Here is a 25,816-nt window from a genome sequence, read left to right as displayed (position 1 = left end):
CTCCTCTGGGAAGCCTTTCCTGGGGTTCATGCCACCTGTAGCCTCTCTTTTGGAATTTTGTCATCCATAGGGCATTCGTCACTGTTCATCTGCTGTTATAGGTTCCATGTAGGCAAGTTCTCATCCGCTTCATCTTTGCATCTCCCACCAAGCTAAGTCAGGATTTGGTACTTCTAAGATACCTGTTTGCTTGTGTGTGTGTGTGTCCTGTCTTGTCCTTTTCATCTGTTTCCATCATGTGAGCATTCTTCTTCCGAGGCTAACATGCCTTGAGCTCTAAAATGGCCGACCAGGGCCAGAGGCAGGCTGCACCAGGGCCCTGTCTCTGGTGTTGGCATCACCACCCCCCTCCACCCCAGGGTTGTTTGGAAGATTAAATGAATTAATGAGTTAATAATTGTAAAGTGCGGGCACATAGTAAGCATTCTAAAGAGAAATTTGACAAAGGGCAAAAACAATTTTCAAATATTTATTTATTGTGTTAGAAACAAGCTTTTCAAGTTAGGGAGACTCTGTGGCTTGGCATTGTCATCTTGCGAGCTTTCAAAGGATGTATTCTTACTTTTAGTCAGTATGCCAATTAAATTCCTTTCCCCTTGCATCAAACGGTTGCTGAAACTTAGTAGGTCTGAAAGCTGACCCCCCCCTTTTTTTTTTAGCTTGCCTGAGTAGTTGAATAGATTGGGAATTGCAACAAGTATTGCTTTAGTGATACTTACATGTATAATGTTACTCCGGGTGTTGTGTGAATGTTTTACAAAAGAGGAATAAACCGATATTCCCACTGCAGTGAATTGGGTGAGGATAAGTTTTCTAGTTTTACAGTTTTTAAACCCAGGTGTATACTGTGTACACAGCCACCCTCTCCTCTTCTCTGTTCCCACCCTAGACTTCACCCGTGGATTCCCAGGGCCCACTGCCATGCCACACCTCTCTTCTTCAGTAGGATCTTGGCTGATCACTGTATTTCCCTATTTCCCCCCACCCCAACCTGGAGATGAGGCCATTAAAATGTCTTTTATGATACTTTACAGTTTACAGAATAGCTCAACTATGAGGTCTTGTTTAGATGTTAACAAACCTTGGAAAGAAGGAGGATGGATGGTATTTATTTCCCCCATTTTAGAGATGATGAAAGTGAAGCAAGAGACTGGGTAACTTGCAGAAGTTCATAGGACTGGTGTGTGGCCGTTTTAGGCCTGGTTATCCACACAGCTTCCTTTCTTCCAAGTCAGACAAAATAAACATGTTCCAATATCTATACTCATAGAAGGAAGAAGTAAAATGAATGAATATTATGCAATGAGTGAAATCCATATCCAAATTTTATTAAATTTTCCTTAAAGGTGGCCTGAATTTCTCATGATGATGTCAACATCACTTAGGGCATCTATAATCATATGGTTTGGTGCCAGACAGACTGTGATTTAAAGCTGCCACTGATGAGTGGCACACTAATAAATGGTGTGATCTTGGGCCGGGTGCTGAATCTTTCTAAAGCTCATTTATCTATCATATGTAAGGTAGGAATGATATTCCTGTCTTAGGTTACTGTGATGATTAAATGGGTTAATGTATATAAAGTGCTTGGTACATAGTAGCTCACAGGTGGTGGTTATTTTTATTAATTTTAGTCCAGATATTCAACCATATGATCACACCCCAAATATGGGAAGTTCAGTGGGTGGTGGGGTGAAACATGACCGGAAGCTCCTTAGGGGCAGCAGTCCCTTCTGGGCCAACTGGAAGGCCTTCCATGTCAGTATCCTTCTCTCCCCTTACCCCCTTTTTTTCCACCAGGAGATTACAGGTGAGAAGTAGCATAGCTTCTGTGAATCCCTGGCATCTTTTCAGCTTAACATTGTATCCTGAATGTAGAAGATGAATGTAAATATGTTTATTTATTTATTGGGTAACAATACATGAATGGATAAGTAATAATTGAATCCTCTAGGATATATATATATATCGATTCCTTACTTCCTTGCTAACGCTCAGTGATGTCTGCCTTTTTGATGGGTATGAAGTGGTACTGCCTGGTTGTTTTATATTGAATTTGACAAAGTCATTATATTGACAAATAATGAAGCTGAGGATTTTTTCATATGAATATTGGCCATATGTGACTAAGACATGTGTGAATGCCTGTTTATGTCTTTTCCCATTTTTTTCTTGGGGGTTTGTTTTTTTCTTATCTACTTATAGGAGTTCTTGAAATATTCTAGATACTAATGAGTTATTGGCTTATATGTCCAAGCAACTTTAAAAACTATACTAACCATGCAAGCTGTTCTAAATGAACAAGCTGTGCTCCAGTAGAAATTAACCCCCCAAATTGCTTTCATCTTTTATAGAGAATCACATTTTAGTCAAATATCAAAGCTTTTAGGTTATCAAGCAGGGAGCAAATAGTTGGTGGAAGTATTTTGTGAGCAGTAGACTTTCCTAGTCCTTGAAATGATGGTAGAAAATGGGTCTTATGCTCTTCCCACCAGAAATTACCTCCCACAAACTGTGGTGGGCCGAAGTGCCCTTGCCTGAATTGAAGTTATTCTTTGTAAAGTCACAAGTTGGAACTGGAGTCAGTCTCCATCAGCAGGTAGTGTTTCCAGGACCAGTTACTTGGAGGGAAGAACAGAACACTTGTCAGGTGACCTGTGGTTTATGCTCTCACTGCCATTTTCTTAACCATATGTCCCTACAAACAAATCACAATGAATGGGGATAATGATCACTACGTAGGGATGTTGGAAAGATCAGATGAGATCATAACTATCAAAGGACCATGTAAATGCAAAGTATGTTTGCTAGGCCCAGGAGAGTAACCAAGCCTTTGCTGGGGTGGGACCCATAACCTTTGGGCCCCATCCCTTCTACTCTCTGTTCTGCATACAGGTGCCTGATTGTAGGCAATGCAGGCTCCAGACTAGCAGCAACAGTCTCTCCAGAACTTGTCAGAAATGCCAATCCCTGGCCCCCCACCACAGAGCTACCCAATCAGAAACTCTGGAGGTAGGGCCCAGCGGCCTATGCTTAACCAACCCCAGCAGTCATTCTGATGTACGCTAATGCTTGAGAATAGCCTAGTGGGATGTGCAAAGGCTTTAAAGACAGCGAATGTGGGATTTTCAATCTTAACTCTCCTATTTGCCAGCTTGTGTGATGAGCAGGTTACTAAGCTGTCTGCCTTCCAGGCTCTCACTGATAGAAGGAAGAGGATGTCACTTCCCTCCCAGGGTTTTTGAGAAGTCAATGACAGGCAGTATCCAGGTTCTGCCACCATGTAGCTGTGTGTCCTTCAGCAAGTCTCCTTTCTTCTTTCTGCCTCAGTTTTCTCATCTGAAAAAGATGGGCTGGGACTTCCCTGGTGGTCCAGTGGTTAAGGCTCCTTGCTTCCACTGCAGGAGGCACAGGTTCAATTCCTGGTCTGGGAACAAAGATCCTGCACGTCTTGCGGCATGTCCAGAAAAAAAAATTACAAAAAAGAGATGGACCAGCAAGTGTTAACATGCATGCTGCACAGCTTATTGTGTGCCAGCTCTTGTCCTAAACATGTGAATATTTTAATTTTGTTTAGTTCTTACAATAACCCTGTTTTACAGTCTATTTTATGAATGAGAAAACTGCAGCACAAAAAGGGTAAGTAACGTATTCAAAGTTACACAACTAGTAAGCTTGGATTCAAACCTAGGCAGTGTGCTGTGAAAGTCCTTGCTTTAAAGGCCATGCTTGGCAAATAAGTTCTCTTCAAATGTATGGTGCTGCTGATGAGAAGAGTGCTTGGCACACAGTAGGCACTGCATGTGTGAATTCTCTTCCCCTTGCCTTGTGGCTTGGCTTCATCAGAGCCCACCCAGCTTTTCTTATAGTCATGCTGCCTTCCTCTGCGGTGCCCCTAATCACAAACCCGCTCCCAGGCAGCAGTTTTCTCACTCTAGACATCTCTCTCGCGGCTGAGCAAACCAAACAGAGGCTTGGCTGGGGGAGGACAAAATGTGGTGGTGCAGGTGAAGTCACCCTCCTGTCACCCTACCCTGCCATGTTTGGGAAATGAATGACTAAGCCAGAAGAGGTCCAGGCAAGTTACTGAAAGATCATTAGGTTTGCCTAATTTGAGACATAGCCTCCAAGTCTCTTTTGCTCTCAGATTTCCAAGGGAATGTGAAAGCTTTTTTTGCTGAGTTTTTCTTCTCAGTACAATTTACAGCTGGGCAGTTGAACCCACAGTGTTAACAGCAGCATGTTTTTTTTTTTTTTCATTGTTATTTTGCTAGGACAATGAAAAGCCTTATTCTCTTTCAATTCAGGGTGTCACTCATTGTTCTTGAAAATTCTTTTTGGTTTTGCTCTCAAGATGGCCTCCCTCCCTGGGGATGACTCACCAGTCTAATGACTCAGAAGTGGCATCTGAGAAGACAAGGACTGGGCAGAGCTGTGAAGGGACTTGTGGCCAGTGGAGCCTGCCTGACGCTTTCCCTAAACTTGGTTATTGAGATGGAGTGTCATTTCCATTAATGGTTGTTGGTACCAGTTTAATAGGAGCGTAGGATCTGCCAGAGACACTGCCTTGTTCTGGAAAGCTCCAAGACTTGAGTTCATCCTTGTTCCTCAACTGTGTGTGGCCTTGATGTGGCCACATCCTTGTTTACTGCAGGCCAGATAAGACTTCTGAGAATTACCAAACACTGCTTAGAATGGCCACAGAATCAAACAGTCTAATGCTTCTGTAAAATCTGTATCATGAGGGAAAATAAAGACTTGTTTTATCTGAAGAAGACCAGATCTCTTTTGACTTAATTTAAAAAATCAAGTAAGGATGAATAGAAAGATAAGCATATATGTGATAAAGCAAATTTAGTAAATATACTTGAAAATGTTTGCCATGCAATTCTTTCAACTTTTTGTATTTTGAAACTTTTCAAAATACAGTGTTGAGTAAAATGCATGTAACCCTAGAAAAGACCACACTCTTGGGAAGAAAATTGTTTCCTTGTTAATATGAATCCTAGCCCCTCTCCCTCTTCCTCAATCCTCCCAGCTTTAGTTTTTTTTTTTTTCTTGGAAAACCTGCTTGATTAAAAGGGGCCTGAAGTGAGCCTGGCAGGGCTTGAGCTGATCCTGTATGCCAGGGCTATATAGTTTTCCTGATATGTAATTCTCACAATAGCCATATTAGCTGTTTATTATTTTCTTCATTTTAAGAGGAAACTGAGGTGCTGAGGGGTATGCTTGATCCAGATCAGTAGGTGATAATACTAGTCTTAACAGCATTTATGGAGCCCTCCCTTTATGCGTCATAGTTTTGTGCTGTGTACTTGACATGCACTGACTTACTTGAGTGACCAGCTTTATTTATAAAAAATGGTACATATATAAATATTCTTAGACATTTTTGCATTTTACGAGGCTGAGGATTCTCGTTGTGGGTTCTGTAGGGGAGGGGCTTTTTTTTTTTTTTTTTCTTTTTTTTTTTTGTGCTCCCTTGAGAGGAGGAGGGTCTCAACCCCCCAGTCCTGGGTTGCTGCCTACGTCCGAACTGATAACAGCGTTTTTCTTAAAAAAAAAAAAAATAAATAAATAAAAATAAAAGGAAGGAAATGGAAGAAAGAGGCACACTTGAGCCTCATCCTGCCCTAGGAAGTAGGTGCCTTATTGTCTGCATCTTACAGATCAGGCAATAGAGACTGAGAGAGGCGCAGGAACGTATCCCAGCTACCTCAGGAGCCAGGAAATGGCAGAGCTTGTGTTTGGACCCGGCCTCTTCTGCTGTCCTATTCAAACCCAAGCCTTGGCCTAATGGAGTAAATCAGCAAGCCTTGTGGAAAGCTCTTGTTCTGAGACCACAGGCTCTTTAAGAACAGAATGTTCTGTTCAACACTGTGTTATTCTTTGTGTTCAGAGCAGTGTCTGGCATAATGAATATTATTGGATGAAAGAGTACCTGGATGGTGGCTCTTAGCACCTCCTTCTTCACCCTATCTGCCCCTAAAGGAGCTCTGAACTGGGCACTTTTTGGCTGCCCTGGCCTTGGTCCTTGGAGATGGAGATGCCTGTTTCTTTGAGGTGATTTATGGGCCAGCCTGGCCCATTTGGTGGGCAGTGAGGAATTCCAGTGAAGGCAGATTTTTCTCATTGGCCTTTTTTTCAAAGATGAGCATAAAGTTATTATGCGCTGTCAAGGAAGGATGGGAAAAAAAAATAAAATTATCCCACACTTTGGAGGAGTCTTTAAATTGTGGCGGCTAGCAGTCAACTCTTGGAGAAGGCAATGGCACCCCACTCCAGTACTGTTGCCTGAAAAATCCCATGGACGGAGGAGCCTGGTAGGCTGCAGTCCATGGGGTCGCTGAGGGTCAGACACGACAGAGTGACTTCACTTTCACTTTCATGCATTGGAGAAGGAAATGGCAACCCACTCCAGAATTCTTGCCTGGAGAATCCCAGGGATGGGTGAGCCTGGTGGGCTGCCATCTATGGGGTCACACAGAGTCGGACACGACTAATGCGACTTAGCAGCAGCAGCAGCAGCAGCAGTCAACTCCAGGACCCCTAGTGGCCATGACAAGCTTTTGCTCCATAGCTGTGTTTAACTTGGGCTGCAGTAATGAGCAGGTAAATACTAGCAATTAGTTCTCTTAATGTGCCCAAGTATGTTGATAATTATACTTTATATTTATATAGAACTTGGTTTACAAAGTGGCATGTCTATTCTCTCTTTTGATCTCCTGAACAGCCTGGAATATACACAGGGCTGGAATGATTAGCTCCACTTTACAGATGAGTAAACTGATGACAGAGAGGTTAAATCACCTGCCCTACACAACTCAGGTAATAGTGGTAGAGATAGGCCTTCACCTTCTTACCTCTCCTCCCTCCAGCAAAACTTCCATGTCAGTATTGTACTGGGGATGAAAGCAATGGGTTGGTTTATTTTTTTAAATAATTTTTTATTGGACTATAGTTGATATACAAAGATGTGTTAGTTTCTGCTGTATGGCAAAGGGTGTCTTTCTTTTTGTTGTTCTTCCAACTTAGTGAGGGCCTGGATTGGGTCAGTTAATCTTTCTGAATATCAGTTTACCAATCTGTATAATGGGGAATAAATACTGCCCATTAGTGAGTGCACTTGGAGCTAAGGAGGTTGTGAGAGTTCAGAACTTTTAAAACAATTTCTGAGTGAAGACTTTTGGAAGGGACTGTGTTAACTCTGATCCATTTCCCACAAAAGTATGCTAAGTGGCACCTCCCCTGGCCACGCTATCTAAAAAGCACCTCTTTTACCTTATTATCATGCTTCAGTTTTATTCACAGCATTCACTGCCATTAATTATATGTTTGTATTTATTTGTTTATGACCTGTCTGAAGCCTCCCACCCAAATGTGACAGCCAGGAGAGCAGGTACTTGGTCTGTTTTCCTGCACTCCTGAGTCACTAGCAGGTGGAGTTGTGCCTGGCACTGATAACCATTTGTTGAGTGAATGAATGAAGGGATGAATTGGAGCTATGTAGTGATTGAAAGTAAGCTGGAACTGGATGATTGAAAGGTTTGCTTGAGTATTCCTGGCTATCTAACAGAGGGGTCTTGGGTCTGGCTTTCCACAGATCATTTCTGTCTCAGCCATCCAGTGGCTTTAAAGCCTTGAGTACCAACTTACACCTGGGTGAAATGGGTTCAATAATCTAGGTCCATACAGCAGATATAGGTCATTGTATGGCACTATATGCTGCATTGTAACAGCTGGTGAGTGGCCTGAAGACTGGGGCTGGTTCTGTTACTGTTTTATCCCCAGTACTTGGCACAGAGCCTGGTCCACAGAAAGGTAAAAGAAATGTTTGCTGAATGAATGAATATGTAAGAAGAAATGGCACAGGGCTCTTAATCCACCTCCAAAATGAAGGTCTCCATTTGAGGATAAGCTTGGTGCATGGCACACACATTCCCCTTTCAATTTGAATCAAATCTCTCTGGAGAGAAGGAGGCACTAAACAGTGCCCTAACCTACTGCAAGGAATGGCAAGCCTAGGCTCCAGATCCAGTTCCATGCCATGTTTTGGAATTTGTGTTTACGTCTGCCTTCATCTCCATCCTTTCCGCTTCAGTATAAGCAAAATTATAACCCAACACACTGACTTGCATGCAATTATCAGAGCCCTGGTGCTCCTCCGTTGGGGGACTTTGTCCCCGAGACTGCTGACTGTCTGAATGACAGATCTAAAGTCAGAGTTGCAGAATCAGCCGGACTTTCCTGCTCCTTTGCAGCAGAGGCAGGAGGGAGAGAATGAAAGATTCTGAAAATAAAGGTAAGAGGCTGACTGCAGAGGGAAGGCTAAAAGATGCTAGGGTTAAGAGGTCACTCCATGGACATACTGAGTGTATATTAAATGGCTGGTTTAAAATTAGTGTGCATATATTATTTAAAAAGTCTAGTTATATAATAAACATGACTTTTAAAATTAACTGGTTTCTGGTTTCCAAATACTGTGTCATTCAGTTATCCATTTTTGTGCTACTAAATATAACAACATTTTTGCATTCTTCATTTAATCCTGGCTGAGAAACACATATTTACATTTCACAAATTTCCTTATAATAGCTTGCTTTTATTTCAAGAGTGTTCACAGTACTTAATATATAGGTCTTCAATACATTATTGGAATTGCAATATCTGAAATACTGCAGACTTTTTACAGTCTGGGCTCTCAAGAAAAATGTGGGCCAAGAATCCTTTAATGAAGATTCACCTTTTCAGGAGGATCCAACGGGGAGCTGTCACTGACCTTCAGAAGTGTTTATCTTGCAGAGAGATTTTCAGATGCAAACTCTCCCCCCACCCCAACCCTAGCCTCTGTCCCTAGATCCCTGGGCCCTCCCCCAGCACCTTCCCCCTACATCCCCCAATTCTGTTGAGGCATGGGGAAAGACAGAACGGATTTAAAGGAAAATTCAGGAAAGGACCGGGGTCTCTAAAGTGAGCCAGACAAATATTAAGCTCAACAACGATTCTGGAGCATACTGAGGTTTTGAATTCCGAGGCTCCTTACATTTTCATCCGCAAACGGGGGAGGAGCTCTAGAACTCAAGGCTCGGGAAGCTACAGGGCGTACCCCAATCCTGTTCCCAGGAAGGAAGCCCGTCCTTGGTGCTGCGTAGGTGCTGCTCCCGGTTGGGTGCAGGAGGAAGGTGCAGGGTATGCAGGCAGCAAGGCTCCCGGGTAAAGCTCCAGGACAGCCGCCGCGCCATCATCGCGCCACCTGGGCCAGCCCCAGCCTCCCCAGCGCTAATTTTAGGGTTTGCCTGCTGCATCGCGGCCCACCCCACCAACGCCCTCCGCCCGCAGCAGGCGTTCGCTGATCTCACCCCAAGCCTCTGCGCAGCAATTTGCACTCCACTCTCTCCTCCAAGAGCGAGTGCTTTAAGTACACCGCAGCACTTTGCCTCTGGGCACAGGGCTTGGATGCCCAGCTGATGCGTGGCACGCAACTCCGGGCGGGTTACTCGAAACCACCGACCCTACCCAACGCCCGAGATGAGTTGTTTGCGTGATCAGTGAGACCCGCACAGGCCCCAATCCTCCTGACTCTACCGTGCGCAGGACTGCTTGCTTGGCCTTCTTCAGCCCAGTTCTCGGCAACACTTTCTGGCGTGCAGTCTTACTTGTAATAGACAGTGATGTTTGTTCCATATTAAAAATAAACAAAAACCTACGAACCGAACAAATCAAAAACACACAGCCTGATGCGGGTAGGGGGGCTGGTATTTTAATCTATCACACTGTTTGTAAGGAAGGCTCTTAAACCATCTCACTTTCTCTTATTGAGGCTTTAAAAGGAGCCGGGGTAGCTGGTGTTTGTAGATTTAGGTCTAATAGGCTCTGGATCATTCATGTCCACATATCGATCTCTGGTTTTGATGTTTAAATTTTAACTAAACAGCCTGAGAGGGGAGATTTGCATGTCCCTGGTAAATCAAAGAGGACCTGCCCACTGCTATTTGTAAGCCAGGCTCTCATGGACAAATAAAACATGTGTGTGTTTGTTTAAAATATTTTAAATGAACTCAGGAGAATGGTGGCCTTTCATGTGTTGTTTTCATAGCTGGAGAAAGGTTTCTGGAAAGAAAAAAAATGTGCTTATATGCCCTGTCATGCTAGGCCAGAGGCATGGTTTAGAAAAAATTAAGACTGAGCTGGAGGCTCAGGTTAGGTTAATATTTACCATCATTTGGAAAGGAAACACTCTCAGTTTCTCAAGTGTATCAGGATGCTTTAAACTTCAACGGTATTTAGAATTTTGTTCCCCTTTATTTTGGAAAAAGCCTTGGTTGGAAGTGAGAATGGTTAGGTTCTTGCTTGTTTTGTCACTTAACTCATTAGTGACCTAGCACAAAACTTTTTGGATCTATTTTCTTATATCGAAAATGGAGTGATGTTAGACCAGAGCACTGTTCTTCAGGTTGTGGGTCATAAGAAAGCAATTTAGTGAATCTCAAGCAACCTTGTAGAAAAATGTAATAGGATAGAAAATATCAGAAACCCTTGTGTATGCTAAGTGTAAATAATTGTTTCCTGTAACTTCTGTTTTAGGTATTTATGTTTATGTAGATATGGGCTGTATTAATGTCAGATCTGTTTCTTATTGCAAATCTTACTCAAAAGAGTTTGAGAAACACTGAAATCAATCATAGCTTCCTAGTTTGTCAAGAAGTCTGTGAAATGTGGTTTTATATGCATGTCCACTTTTGTTTGTGTATGATGAGAATGTCAGTAGTTTTTCCTCAAAATTTTGAAGGGGTTTGAGATCCCAAATAGGTTATGAATCATTCTGTTTCCACTAAGTCCCTCACAAGCTAACTTCTTAGAGATCAAAGAATCCTTTCAGGGCTGGGAGATGGGTGTGTGTTGACAGGACCAGTTAAATGTGAGATGTGAGATGGAGTGTGTGAGCATGTTAAAGAGAAACTGTGACCATGGTAACCAGACCACGAGAGCTATTTGTAGATTCCAAAGTGCCAGTTGGTGACCTAAATATGAAACATAAATATCTAAAAATTAGTCTTTGTGCTGAAAAGTACCACAGGAAAACCATCAAAATGTTGTGCTTTGTTTGGAAGTTAGCTGTCCTTGAAAAGATTGAAAACAAGAACCAGGTAAAATCTCAAGAAACTGACAGGGACAAATAAATCATCAGAATGTTGGTAGGCAGAAACAGAATTTTTATAAGCTGCCATCACGTGACTAGTGTTCTCTAAATGTTGAGCTGTGGTTTAATAAATGCCTTTCTTTTTCCTCTTTTAAGTACATCTTAAGACAGTCTGATGAGACTTTTAAACACAAACAGCATTGTATAGCATTTACCCAACATCTCAAAATGCTCTGCAAGCCAGGAAAAAACTTTGTATGGGGCAACTCAGAAGAAAATAGTTGAATGAGTTAACGACTAGGTATTGGCAAACATGACAGCTAATTATAATAATAACAACCATAGCTCCTATTTAATGAACAAGTAATATGTGAAAAGCTCTCTGCAAGGTGCTTTACACATTGTCACAACACTGCAAGGCTGGAGGTATTTTATGTGTAAAGAACTGAATTAAGAATTTGTGCAGGGACACATAGCTAGTAAGTGGCAGACCTTTTATCTTCATTTTATCTTCAAAATCATTCACATGGTGTGCAAGGGCTTGAGAGTAAGTAGCATGGGAAAATAGAATTTTTAATAAAATTTTTAGCATTATTTATTGCTGGATTAATTTACTTATTATAAAAAGGGAAATGTGAACTGTAGAAAATGCTGGCTTTTGCATAATTTTCTAGACTGTGTTTATTTGGAAAATAGGCATTTTAACTCTTAAGTTCAGCTACAAATTTTCCTTTTAAGTTCTCTGAGTATTTTGTACAACAAGATTTTAGAAACAGAAATAAAAAAGAATAGTGCAGAGTTTGAAAATTTGAGTGAAAACATTTTTTTTCCTACAACAGTTTAGGGTAAGTAGTTCTTTTTTCATTTTTTTTCCTATGTTTTATTTCAAAATAACAAGCATGACATTTTGTGAGCAAATAAAATTATGCGTGACATTGTAACACGATAAGACTAGGATTAGAGCACACTCTTTCCTGACAGATTTTGATTTTTTACTGAAAGTTATTACAGAATCTGATTGGGAGTTTGAATATTGTCAGATCCAGACTTCTAAACCCTAAATATTTAAAAGACTATGGTGTTCATTCCCCAATCAGCAGTTCAAAATGAAATCAGTGCTGTGCTTAGTCACTCAAGTCATATCCGACTCTTTGTGACCCCATAGAAGGTAGCCTGCCAGGCTTCTCTGTCCATAGGGATTCTCCAGGCAAGAATACTGGAGTGGGTTGCCATGCCCTCCTCCAGGGGATCTTCCTAACCCAGGGACTGAACCCAGGTCTCCCACATTGTAGGCAGATTCTTTACCATCTGAGCCACCAGGAAAGCCCAAGAATATTGGAGTGGGTAGCCTGTCTCTTCTCCAGGGGAACTTCCTGACCCAGTAATCGAACCAGGATCTCCTGCACTGCAGGTGGATTCTTTACCAGCTGAGCTACCAGGGAAACCCCCTTAATGTTGTGTGTGTGTGTGTGTGTGTGTGTTTTAACAACCATGACTATTTTTAGAAAAAGTGATACTTTTAGAGAAAACTCAATTCTTTCAAGATTTTTGTCCTTGCTGCTTGGGACTGTGTAGGTTAGGCAAATGATGTATGTTGGTTGGGGTGATCTATACATGGGTGAATGAATTTTCAGCTTTCATGGCTAGCATGAGATAAAGCTGGGTTTAGAGCCTGGACTATGTCAGTGGTTCTCAAATGCACACGATACTGCTTCCAGTCGTTATGTGCTTCCTGTAGAACATACTAGAAATATGCAAGGGACTCTAGCAGCATTCCCTGGGCAGAAACTGGAACTGCTCGATGGCTGGCAATGTTCCTGATTGTTCTGTTTAATGATGAATTATTCCTGGGTCCTGTGCAATTTTCAGATGTTTTGCTGAAGAGGTAAGTTGAAAAACTCTCTATACTTTTCTGAGCCTAGAACATATTTATTGGTTTTACATTTGCACTGAAATTTCCAGGATTAAAAATGCTGTGTAAAGCAAGGAAAGATTTTATTTAATACTTAATTGTGTTTAGAAAAATCACTTGCCCAAAGCACCAATTGGTTTGAGACATCAATACAACATACCCGTCTCATTCAGTATATGTACCTGTATGGGTATGAATATTATATCTTGCTTGAGTATTTGTATATTGAAATCCATATTGTTTTGTTATTTACTTCTCTTTTATGTTATTGTTGATATATACATATAGTTATTGTTTAATTGTGTTAGGTAGATTATTTTATCTTTAAATTTTATCTTGAGATGCTAAACAAGGAAATATAGGATATTTTTATATTTGTATATATGTATGTTAGAGTGTAGGGCTTCCCTGGTGGCTCAGATGGTAAAGAATCTGCGTGCAATTCAGGAGACCCGGTCTGATCCCTGGGTTAGGAGGATACCCTGGAAAAAGGGAATGGCTACTCACTCCAGTATTCTTGCCTGGAGAATCCCATGGACAGAGCAGCCTGGCAGACTATAGTCCATGGGGTTGCAAAGAGTCAGACATGATTGAGCAACTGACACACACACACACATGTTAGAGTGTACAAATGACTTTATTTTTACCTCTTTAATAATTTAAAAGAATTTCAGCAAACATTAAAACTTTTGGATACCGTATATTCAATTTTACTTTTCTTATTCTTAAAAAAAATTAGAGTAGTCTACAACAATGAGTTTGAGCTGAGCATTAACTGACCTCTTTAAGGGCAGAAATACTGAGATATATGCATTATAAATCTTCTAAAAAATAATGTCACTGGTAATATATAGTTGTGTTACTGTAACTGGAATTTTAAAATTTCACTTTGTAATTGTTTGCTGTTAGGATGTAAAAATATAGTTGATTTTTATTTGTTGACTTTATTTCCGTGACCTTGCTAAATTCATTTATAAAATAGTTTTTAGATTTTTGTAGATAGTAGGTTTTCTATGAATAAAGATGTTGTATTTCTCACTTTCCAGTCCTTATACTTTTTATCCCTTTAATAGCCAGTATTATTGCACTGGCTATGCTCTCATAAAATGTTTAATAGAAGTGGTGATGGTGAGCATCCTTATCTTGTTCCTTAATCTCAGAGAAAAAGCTATCTTTCACCATTAAATACATTATTTGATGTAGGGCTTACATAGACATTTTTATATCAGATTAAGAAAGTTAACTTCTGTTCCTAGTGTGCCAGGTTGTTATCATGACTTGGTGCTGAGTTTTATCAAATGCTTTCCTGTTTTGGGGAGCCCAGCCTTGTGCTCTATGATGACCTAGAGGGGTGGGATGGGAGGAAGGAGGGAGACTTCAGAGGGAGGGGAAATTTTATATATATAAACTGATGACTGATTCCTATTGTTGAACAGCAGAAACCAACACAACATTGTAAAGAAATTATCCTCCAATTAAAAAAAAAGATAAAAATGTTTCCCTGTTTTGTGATGATCATATGACTGTTCTATATTTATTTTGTTAATATGATAATTACATTGATTTTTTCTTTTTGAACGATCTTTTTAAAGTTTGAAGTATAGCTGGTTTACAATATTATATGATAAAGATGTATAGCATAGTGTTTCAAAATTTTTGTAGAGTATAGATTATACCCCGTTTATAGTTGTTATAAAATGTTGGCTATATTCCCAGTGCTGTACAATGTAACACTTATACTTAGAGCTTATTTATTTTATCCACAGTGTTTGCACCTCTTAATCCCCCTACTCCTATCTTCCTCCTCTCTTCTTCCCTCTCCCCACTGGTAACTGCTAGTTTGTTCTCTGTATCTGTGAATCTGTTTTGTTATATTTATTTGTTTGTTTTACTTTTACATTTATATTTTGAGTGTTAAACTAACTTTGCATTACTTAATAAACTCACTTTAGTTGTGGCATATTATCCTTTGCATATATTTGCTGGATTTCACTTGCTAATGTTTTGTGGTGGAGTGTTTTTGTTCACAAGAGAGATTAACCTGTAATTTTCTATTGTGGTGGTGTCCTTGCCTGGTTTGGACGTGAAGGTTTTGCTGAACTTATAAAACAAGTTAAGAAGTAATTCTTCAGTCTGTTCTCCTGAAGAGTTCTGTGAGAGTTCTGACTCCTTTTTAGAGTTATTCTCTAAAAATTCACTGGTGGAAACCATTTGTGTCTGGAAATTTTGTTGTGGGAAAGCTTAAAATATGGATTCATTTATTGTAATAGGTATAGATTTATTTAGATTTCTTATTTCTTTTTGTGTTTTAGGAAGTTTTTTTTAGTGTTTTTTTTTGTGTGTGTGTGTGTATATATGTTTTATTTATTTATTTATTTTTTAAATTTTATTTTATTTTTAAACTTTACAATATTGTATTAGTTTTGCCAAATATCGAAATGAATCCGCCACAGGTATACCTGTGTTCCCCATCCTGAACCCTCCTCCCTCCTCCCTCCCCATACCCTCCCTCTGGGTCATCCCAGTGCACCAGCCCCAAGCATCCAGTATCGTGCATCGAACCTGGACTGGCGACTCGTTTCATACATGATATTATACATGTTTCAATGCCATTCTCCCAAATCTCCCCACCCTCTCCCTCTCCCACAGAGTCCATAAGACTGATCTATACATTGGTGTCTCTTTTGCTGTCTCGTACACAGGGTTATTGTTACCATCTTTCTAAATTCCATATATATGCGTTAGTATACTGTATTGGTGTTTTTTTAGTGTTTTTCTAAGAATTTGTCCATTTTACCTGAACTTTCAAATTTATTGGCATAAGGTTTTCTTTACGTCCTCTTATGATCTTTCTAATACCTGTAGGTTGCCTGGTATTTTCCCTACTTTTATTCCTGATATTGATTTTGTATTTTTTATACTGGTAGTTCTCAGTTTTTGCATGCATATTACAAAGATTTTATAAATTGTATTAATCTTTGCAAAGAGCTGGTGTTTTTGGATGGGCCCCATGGCTTGCAGGATCTTAGTTTCCTGAGCAGGGATCAAACACTCTCCCCCTGCAGTGGAAGCAGGGAGTCCTAAACACTGGACTGCCAGCAAAGTCCCTTGCTCTTTGTTTCTAGCTTACTTTTACTGTGGTCAGAGAATGCACTTTGTTTATTTCTTGTACTTTTATTATTTAAAATTTTTTAATTTTATATTGGAGTAGATTTGATTAACAGTGTTGTGTTAGTTGCAGGTGTACAGTGGAGTGATTGTTATACGTATTATGCATCTGTTCTTTTAAAAATTCTTTTTGCATTTAGGTTGTTACAGAGTATTGAGCAGAGATCCATGTGCTATACAGTCGGTCCATGTTGGTTTTCTATTTTAAATGTAACAGTGTGTACATGTTTGTCCCAAACTCCTAATCTATCCCTACCCCCACTCCTGCTCCCTCCCCCATAATCGTAAATTTCTTCTCTTGAGTCTGTGAGTCTGTTTCTGTTTTATAATAAGTTCATTTGTATCTTTTTTTTTTGATTCCACATATAAGTGATATCATATGATATTTGTCTCTCAATCTAATTTTCTTCATTTACTATGATAACCTCCAGGTCCATTCATGTTGCTGCAATTGGCATTATTTCATTCTTTTTAATGACTGAGTACTATTTCATTGTATATAGGTACCACGGCTTCTTTGTCCATTCATCTGTCTGTGGACACTCAGGTTGCTTCTGGTTCTTGGCTGTTGTGAATAGTGCTGCAGAGAACATTGGGGTGCATGTATTTTTTTGAACCACATTTGTCCCTGACTGTATGCCCAGGAGTGGGATTGCTGAATCATACATGTGTTCTGGTTTTAGTTTCTTAAGGAACCTCCACACTGTTCTCTATAGTGGCTGTACCAACTTACATTCCCACCAGCAGTGTAGAAGGGTTCCCTTTTCTCCACTTGCTCGCCAACATTTATTGTTTGTAGACTTTTGGTGATGGCCATTCTGACTGGTGTGAGGTGTATCTGATTGTACTTTTGATTTGCATTTCCCTAATAATTAGAGATGGGCTCGATAAAGGACAGAAATGGTATGGACCTAATAAAGCAAAAGATATTAAGAAGAGGTGGCAAGAATACACAGAACTGTACAAAAAAGATCTTCATGACCCAGATAATCACAATGATGTGATCACTCATCTAGAGCCAGATATCCTGGAATGTGAAGTCAAGTGGGCCTTAGATAGCATCACTACGAACAAAGCTAGTGGAGGTGATGGAATTCCAGTTGAGCTATTTCAAATCCTGAAAGATGATGCTGTGAAAGTGCTGCATTCAATATGCCAGCAAATTTGGAAAACTCAGCAGTGGCCACAGGACTGGAAAAGGCCAGTTTTCATTACAATCCCAAAGAAAGGCAATGCCAAAGAATGCTCAAATTACTGCACAATTGCACTCATCTCACATGCTAGTAAAGTAATGCTCAAAATTCTCCAAGCCAGGCTTCAGCAATACGTGAACCGTGAACTTCCTGACGTTCAAGCTGGTTTTAGAAAAGGCAGAGGAACCAGAGATCAAATTGTCAACATCCGCTGGATCATGGAAAAAGCAAGAGTTCCAGAAAAACATCTATTTCTGCTTTATTGACTATGCCAAAGCCTTTGACTGTGTGGATCACAATAAACTGTGGAAAATTCTGAAAGAGATGGGAATACCAGACCACCTGACCTGCCTCTTGAGAAATCTGTATGCACGCCAGGAAGCAACAGTTAGAACTGGACATGGAACAACAAACTGGTTCCAAATAGGAAAAGGAGTCCGTCAAGGCTGTATATTGTCACCCTGCTTATTTAACTTATATGCAGAGTACACCATGAGAAACACTGGACTGGAAGAAACACAAGCTGGAATCAAGATTGCCGGGAGAAATCTCAATAACCTCAGATATGCAGATGACACCACCCTTATGGCAGAAAGTGAAGAGGAACTCAAAAGCCTCTTGATGAAAGTGAAAATGGAGAGTGAAAAAGTTGGCTTAAAGCTCAACATTCAGAAAACAAAGATCATGGCATCTGGTCCCATCACCTCATGGGAAATAGATGGGGAAACAGTGGAAACAGTGTCACACTTTATTTTTCTGGGCTCCAAAATCACTGCAGATGGTGACTGCAGCCATGAAATTAAAAGACGCTTACTCCTTGGAAGGAAAGTTATGACCAACCTAGATAGCATATTGAAAAGCAGAGACATTACTTTGGCAACAAAGGTCCGTCTAGTCAAGGCTATAGTTTTTCCTGTGGTCATGTATGGATGTGAGAGTTGGACTGTGAAAAAGGCTGAGCGCCAAAGAATTGCTGCTTTTGAAGTGTGGTGTTGGAGAAGACTCTTGAGAGTCCCTTGGACTGCAAGGAGATCTAACCATTCCATTCTGAAGGAGATCAGCCCTGGGATTTCTTTGGAAGGAATGATTTAAAGCTGAAACTCCAGTACTTTGGCCACCTCATGCGAAGAGTTGACTCATTGGAAAAGACTCTGATGCTGGGAGGGATTGGGGTCAGGAGGAGAAGGGGATGACAGAGGATGAGATGGCCGGATGGCATCACTGACTCGATGGACGTGAGTTTGAGTGAACTCCGGGAGTTGGTGATGGACAGGGAGGCCTGGCGTGCTGCGATTCATGGGGTTGCAAAGAGTCAGACACGACTGAGTGACTGAACTGAACTGAACTGAATAATTAGTGATGTTGAGCATCTTTTCATGTGCCTCTTGGCTGAAGAAATGTCTCTTTAGGTCTTCTGCCCATTTTTTGTTTGGGTTGTTTGTTTTGATATTGAGCCACGTGAGCTGTTTATAAATTTTGGAGGTGAATCTCTTGTTGGTAGCATCATTTACAAATATTTTTTCCCACTCTGAGTTGTCTTTTGTTTGTTTATGGTTTCCTTTGCTGTGAAAAACTTTTGAGCTTAAATAGGTCCCATTTGTTCATTTTTGTATTTATTTCCATTATGCTGCTGCTGATGCTGGTGCTGCTAAGTCGCTTCAGTTGTGTCTGACTCTTAGTGACCCCATGGACTGCAGCCTACCAGGCTTCTCCGTCCATGGATTTTCCAGGCAAGAGTACTGGAGTGGGGTGCCATTGCCTTCTCTGTCCATTTTGCTAGGAGACATTAAAAAAGATATTGCTGAGATTTATGTTGAGAATTCTGCCTATGTTTTCCTCTAAGATCTTTGAGTATCTGGTCTTACATTTAATTCTTTAATCCATTTTGAGTTTATTTTTGTGTATGGTGTTAAAGGGGGCTTCCCTGGTAGCTCAGACAGTAAAGAATCTGCCTGCAACCTGGGTTCGACCCCTGGGTGGGGAAGATCCCCTGGAGGAGGAAATGGCAACCTATTCCAGTATTCTTGCCTAGAGAATTCCATGGAGAGAAGAGCCTGGCAGGCTACAGTCTGTGGGGTCACAAAAAGTTGGATACAACTGAGAGACTTAACACACATATATGGTGTGTGTTACACATAACATCCCTTACGTGTGATACATATGATGTTACATATGATACATATGATGTCACATCATATGATCATATGATGTGATACATATGTGTGATATTATGTGTGATATACATAACATCCCTTAAAGAATGTTCTAATTTCATTTTTTTTTCACATGTAAATGTCCAGTTTTCCCGGTACCACTTGTTGAAGAGACTGTCTTTTCTCTATTGTATAGTCTTGCCTCCTCTTTCATAGATTAATTCACGATAAGTGTGTGCATTTATTTCTGGGCTTTCTATCATGTTCTGTGGATTTAAATGTCTGTTTTTGTGCCAGTATCCTACTTTTTGATGATTGTATCTTTATCAGATCAGATCAGATCAGTCGCTCAGTCGTGACCAACTCTTTGCGACCCCATGCATCGCAGCACATAGCCTAAAATCAGGGAGCCTGATTCCTCCAGCTCCATTTTTCTTTTTTCAAATTTGCTTTGGCTCTTCAGGGTCTTTTGTGTCTCCATAGAAATTTAAAGATTTTTTTTGTTTTAGTTCTGTGAAAAATGCCATTTTGCATTGAATCTGTAGATTGTTTTGGATGGTATAGTCATTTTAACAATATCAGTTCTTCAAATCCAAGAACATGGTATATCTTCCCATCTGTTTGTGTCATCTTTGCTTTCTTCCATCAGCATCTTATAGTTTTTGTAGTTCAGGTCTTTTGCCTCCTTAGGTAAGTTTATTCCTAGGTATTTTATTCTTTTTAATGTGATGGTAAATGGGATTGTCACATGGTCCACAGCCTCGTCTAACTCAATGAAACTATGAGCCATGCTGTGTAGGGTTGCCCAAGACAGACGGGCCATGGTGGAGAGTTCTGACAAAACGTGGTCCACTGGAGAAGGGAATGGCAAACCACTTCAGCATCCTTGCCTTGAGAACCCCATGAACAGAAAGAAAAGGCAAAAAGATAGGACACTGAAAGATGAATGCCCCAGATTGGTAGGTGCCCAGTATGCTCCTGGAGATCAGTGGAGAACTAACTCCAGAAAGAATGAAGAGATGGAGCCAAAGCAAAAACGACATCCAGTTGTGGATGTGACTGGTGATGGAAGTAAAGTCTGATGCTGTAAAGAACAATATTCCATAGGAACCTGGAATGTTAGGTCCATGAATCAAGGCAAATTGGAAGTGGTCAGACAGGAGATGGCAAGAGTGAACATCAACAATTTAGGAATCAGCGAAATAAAATGGATTGGAATGGGTTTTAACTCAAATGACCATTATATCGACTACTGTGAGCAAGAATCCCTTAGAAGAAATGGAGTAGCCATCATAGTCAACAAGAGAGTCCAAAATGCAGTACTTGGATGCAATCTCAAAAATGACAGAATGATCTCTGTTTCCAAGGTAAACCATTCAATATCACAGTAATCCAAGTCTATGCCCCAATGAATACTGCTGAAGAAGCTTAACAGTTCCTATGAAGACCTACAAGACCTTCTAGAATTCACACCCAAAAAAGATATCCTTTTTACTATAGGGGACTGGAATGAAAAAGTAGGAAATCAAGAAATACCAGGAGTAACAGGAAAATTTGGCCTTTGAGTACAGAATGAAGCAGGGCAAAGTCTAATAGAGCTTTGCCAAGAGAACACACTGGTCATAGCAAACACCCTCTTCCAACAACATAGGAGAAGACTCTACACATGGACATCACCAGATGGTCAATACTGAAATCAGATTGATTATATTCTTTGCAACCAAAGAAGGAGAAGCTGTATACAGTCAGCAAAAACAAGACTGGGAGCTGACTGTGGCTCAGATCATGAACTCCTTATTGCCGAATTCAGACTTCAATTGAAGAAAGTAGGGAAAACAACTAGACTATTCAGGTATGACCTAAATCAAATCCCTTACGATTATACAGTGGGAGTGAGAAATAGATTCAAGGGATTAGATCTGATAGACAGAGAACCTGATGAACTATTGACGGAGATTTGTGTCATTATACAGGAGGCAGTGATCAAGACCATCCCCAAGAAAAAGAAATGCAAAAAGGCAAAATGGTTGTCTGAAGAGGTCTTACAAACAGCTATGAAAAGAAGAGAAGCAAAAGACAAAGGAGAAAAGGAAAGATATATGCAGCATTCCAAAGAATGGCAAGGAGAGATAAGAAAACTTTCCTAAGTGATCAGTGCAAAGAAATAGAGGAAAACAATAGAATGGGAAAGACTAGAGATCTTTTCAAGAAAATTAGAGATACCGAGGGAAATTTTCATGCAAAGATGGATTCAATAAAGGACAGAAATGGTATGGACCGAACAGAAGCAGAGATATTTAGAAAAGGTGGCAAGAATACACAGAAGAACTATACAAAAAAGATCTTTTACAACCCTGATAATCACAATGGTGTGATGACTCACCTAGAGCCAGACATCCTAGAATGTGAAGTCAAGTGGGCTTTAGGAAGCATCATTATGAACAAAGCTAGTGGAGGTGATGGAATTCTACTTGAGCTAAATTCTACTTGAGCTAAATTCTAATTAGCTACTTGAGCTAATTCTACTTGAGCTATTTCAAATCCTAAAAGATGATGCTGTGAAAGTGCTGCACTCAATATGCCAGCAAATTTGGAAAACTCAACAGTGGCCACAGGACTGGAAAGGTTGGTTTTCCTTCCAATCCCCCAAAAAAGGCAATGCCAAAGAATGCTCAAACTACCACACAATTGGCACTCATCTCACACACTAGCAAAGTAATGCTAAAATTCTCCAAGCCAGGCTTCAACAGTACGTGAACCACGTGAACCGTGAACTTCCAGATGTTCAGGCTGCATTTAGAGAAGGCAGAGGAACCAGAGATCAAATTGCCAGCATCTATTGGATCATCAAAAAAGCAAGAGAAATCCAGAAAAACATCTACTTCTGCTTTATTGACTACGCCAAAACCTTAGACTGTGTGGGTCACAATAAACTGTGGAAAATTCTGAAAGAGATGGGAATATCAGACCACCTGATCTGCCTCCTGAGAAATCTGTATGCAGGTCAAGAAGCAACAGTTAGAACTGAACATGAAACAACAGACTGGTTCCATGTTGGGAAAGGAGTATGTCAAGGCTATATATTTTCACTGTGCTTATTTAACTTGTATGCAGAATACATCATGAGAAACGCTGGGCTGGAAGAAGCACAAGCTGGAATCAAGATTTCTGGGAGAAATATAAATAACCTCAGATATGCAGATGACACCACCCTTATGGCAGAAAGTGAAGAGGAACTGAAGAGCCTCTTGATGAAAGTGAAAGAGGAGAGTGAAAAAGCTGGCTTAAAACTCAACATTCAAAAAATGAAGATCATGTCATCTGGTCCCATCACTTCATGGCAAATAGTTGGGGAAACAATGTGAACAGTGAGAGAATTTATTTTTTGGGGCTCCAAAATCACTGCAGATGGTGATTGCAGCCATGAAATTAAAAGATGCTTGCTCCTTGAAGAAGAGTTATAACCAACCTAGATGCTATTAAAAAGCAGAGACATTGTCAACAAAGGTCCATCTAGTCAAGGCTATGGTTTTTCTCGTAGTCACGTATGGATGTGAGAGTTGGACTGTAAAGAAAGCTGAGCGCCAAAGAATTAATGTTTTTGAACTGTGGTGTTGGAGAAGACTCTTGAGAGTCCCTTGGACTGCAAGGAGATCCAACCAGTCCATCCTAAATGAAGTCAGTCCTGAATATTCATTGAAAGGACTGACGTTGAAGCTGAAACTCCAATACTTTGGCCACCTGATGCAAAGAACTGACTCATTTGAATAACCCTGATGCTGGGAAAGATTGAGGGTGAAAGAAGGGGACGACAGAGGATGAGATGGTTGCGTGGCATCACTGACTCAATATACATAAGTTTGAGTAAACTTTGGGAGTTGGTGATGGACAAGGATGCCTGGCGTGCTGTAGTCCATGTGGTCACAAAGAGTGGGACACGACTGAGCGACTGAACTGAACTGAACTGAAAATGGGATTGTTTTTTTAACGTCTCTTTCTGATCTTTCACTGTTAGTGTGTAAAAGTGCAGCAGATTTTTGTGTATTCATTTTGTATCCTTCAACTTTACTGAATTTGTTGATGATCTTTAGTACTTCTCTAGTAGCTTCTCTTCTGGTAGGATTTTCTATGTATAGTATCATATCATGTGCAAACAGTGACAGTTTTACTACTTTTCTAATTTGGATTCCCTTTATTTCTTTTTCCAGAGAATATACTTTGGATGATTTAGTTCTTAGAATGTGTTGCTAACTTACTTTAGGGTCCTGCGTATTGTCAATTTATATGTTAATATATGTATACTTTCAAAGAATGCACATTCTGAGATTGTTTCACATTCTATATATATGCCATCATGTCAGTTTTTAAAATCTTATACTGCAAGTCTTCTGTATCCCCACTAACTTTTTTCCCATCTATTTGTTACTGAGAGGGGATTAAACTCCCATTATGACTTTAGATTTCCTGTTTCTCTTTTTATATTTGCTAAGTTTTGCTTTTATTAACTTTGAGACTCTGTTTTTAGGTGCCTGCCATATAGAGTTATATCTGTATTATGAAATGTTTCTTCTTTTCTCAAGTAATGCTTCCTACTTTAAAGTCTACCTTTCTGAAACTAATAGAACCATATCAGCTTTCTTTGGGCTAATATGTACATGGTACATCTTTTTTCATATTTATATTTAAGTTTTTCTATGCTCTTATGTTTTAATATGAATCTTCTTGAGAAACATATAAAGTTTTAAAAAATCCAGTCTGACAGTTCTGGTCTTCAGTTTGAGTATTTAAAGCTTTTATTATAATTATTCATGTTTGTTTCCTTTTTGTGTTCTGTTTTTTGCACCACTTTCTTCTTTTTTGCTGTTTTTTGGACTAATCAAGCATTATTTTTAACTTTCCCTTTTTTTCACTACGAGCATGTTGCATATTTTTTCTCATTTTACTTTTCATTTTGTGTATATGTGATTATCCCAGTTCTACTTATCACACTCAGACAACATTAGACTCTGGCAACACTTTTACTTCATCCCGTGTCCTCCCCTTACCCATCCTCCCTCCCCCACCTTCTGCCTCTTGTGTCATTATTATTATTCAGTTAAATTTTATTTGAGCCCCCATGAGACACTAGCATCATTGTTTCATTAAAGTTTTTTAAACTGGAGTATAAATACTTTACAATGTTGTGTTGGTTTCTGCTTATAACATAAATCAGCTATAAATATCCACATATCCTCTCCCTCTTGAGCCTCCCTGTCACCACCACCCTCTCCCCCATGCAGCATCATTGTTTTTTACAATCAATTTTCACTTAGATGTACTCACATATTTTCCCTATCCCTTGCTTTTTGCTATTTTCTGAATTTATGTGTTTTTCCCTAGGGATCTTCCTTTCCTAATTTAAAAAAAAAAAAAAGACTTCCTTTGTATTACTTGTAATACATATTTTCTATGAAAGAATATTCTGTTTTTTTTTTTTTCTGGAAATGAATTATCTTTACCTTTGCTTTTGACGATAATTTCGTTGGATGAATGGAGGATGCAGTACACCCCCTTTCACCCCCCAATACACACTTTAAAGATGCCATTCCATTGTCTTTGGCTTTTATCTTTTCTTGGCAATGTTGGCTGTCAGTCTTATTGCTATTTGATGTGATGTCTTTTTTCTCTGCCTACTTTTAAGAGTTTATATATTTCATTTGTGGTAGCTTTTTTAGGCATGATTTTTTTCCTTCTGTTTATCCAACTTGGAATTTTCGACCTTTCTTTAATTTGTGAGATGATGTTTTTTGTAATTCTCTGCTATTATATTTTCAAATATTATTTTTGCTCCTTTTTTCCTCTCTTTTGGGTTCTTTTGGGTTCTTTTATGTTAGAAATTTTTACTCTCTTTAATGTATTCCTTACTTTATTATCTGTATTCTTACTCTTTCTCTTTTTCAGTTTGATTATTTTTTGCTGTTTTAAGGTTTACTAACTAGCTCTCTTTGTTGTGTCTAATGTATTATTATGCAATCTATTAATTTCATTTTATATTTTTCAGTTTTAAAGTTTTTTTTATTAAAAAGTAGGTTCACCATCTTGTAATCTATTTTCTCAAATATATAATCACAGTCATCTTAAAGACCATGTTTAATACAACTTTATTAAAGACCATCTTTAATACAACTCCGGTGTATGGGTCACTTGTATGTTTACCTTTTCTGTTTTTCCTTCTTGACTTCTTTCTTCATATGCCTGACAATATTTTATT

General features: G+C 39.6%; 1 protein-coding gene across 2 annotated transcripts in view; it reads left to right on the top strand.

The window, feature by feature from the left end:
- Positions 1–25,816, top strand: part of DNAJC6 (DnaJ heat shock protein family (Hsp40) member C6) — a 178,616-nt gene that overhangs the window by 1,446 nt on the left and 151,354 nt on the right. The window contains exon 1 of one of the 2 annotated variants that reach the window (XM_061411712.1): positions 7,410–8,302. The exons of the other annotated variant lie outside the window; for it this stretch is intronic. Within the exon in view, the coding sequence (XP_061267696.1) occupies positions 8,281–8,302 (22 nt within the window). The 5' untranslated portion in view covers positions 7,410–8,280. Of the gene's footprint in view, positions 1–7,409; positions 8,303–25,816 lie in introns of those variants that run through there. 2 annotated transcript variants of the gene reach the window in all.

The sequence above is a fragment of the Bos javanicus genome, chromosome 3, assembly GCF_032452875.1.
Source record: "Bos javanicus breed banteng chromosome 3, ARS-OSU_banteng_1.0, whole genome shotgun sequence".
NCBI classification, from domain to species: Eukaryota; Metazoa; Chordata; class Mammalia; order Artiodactyla; family Bovidae; genus Bos; species Bos javanicus.
Note: the sequence above shows the minus strand (reverse complement) of the source record. Positions and strands in the feature narration are given on the sequence as shown.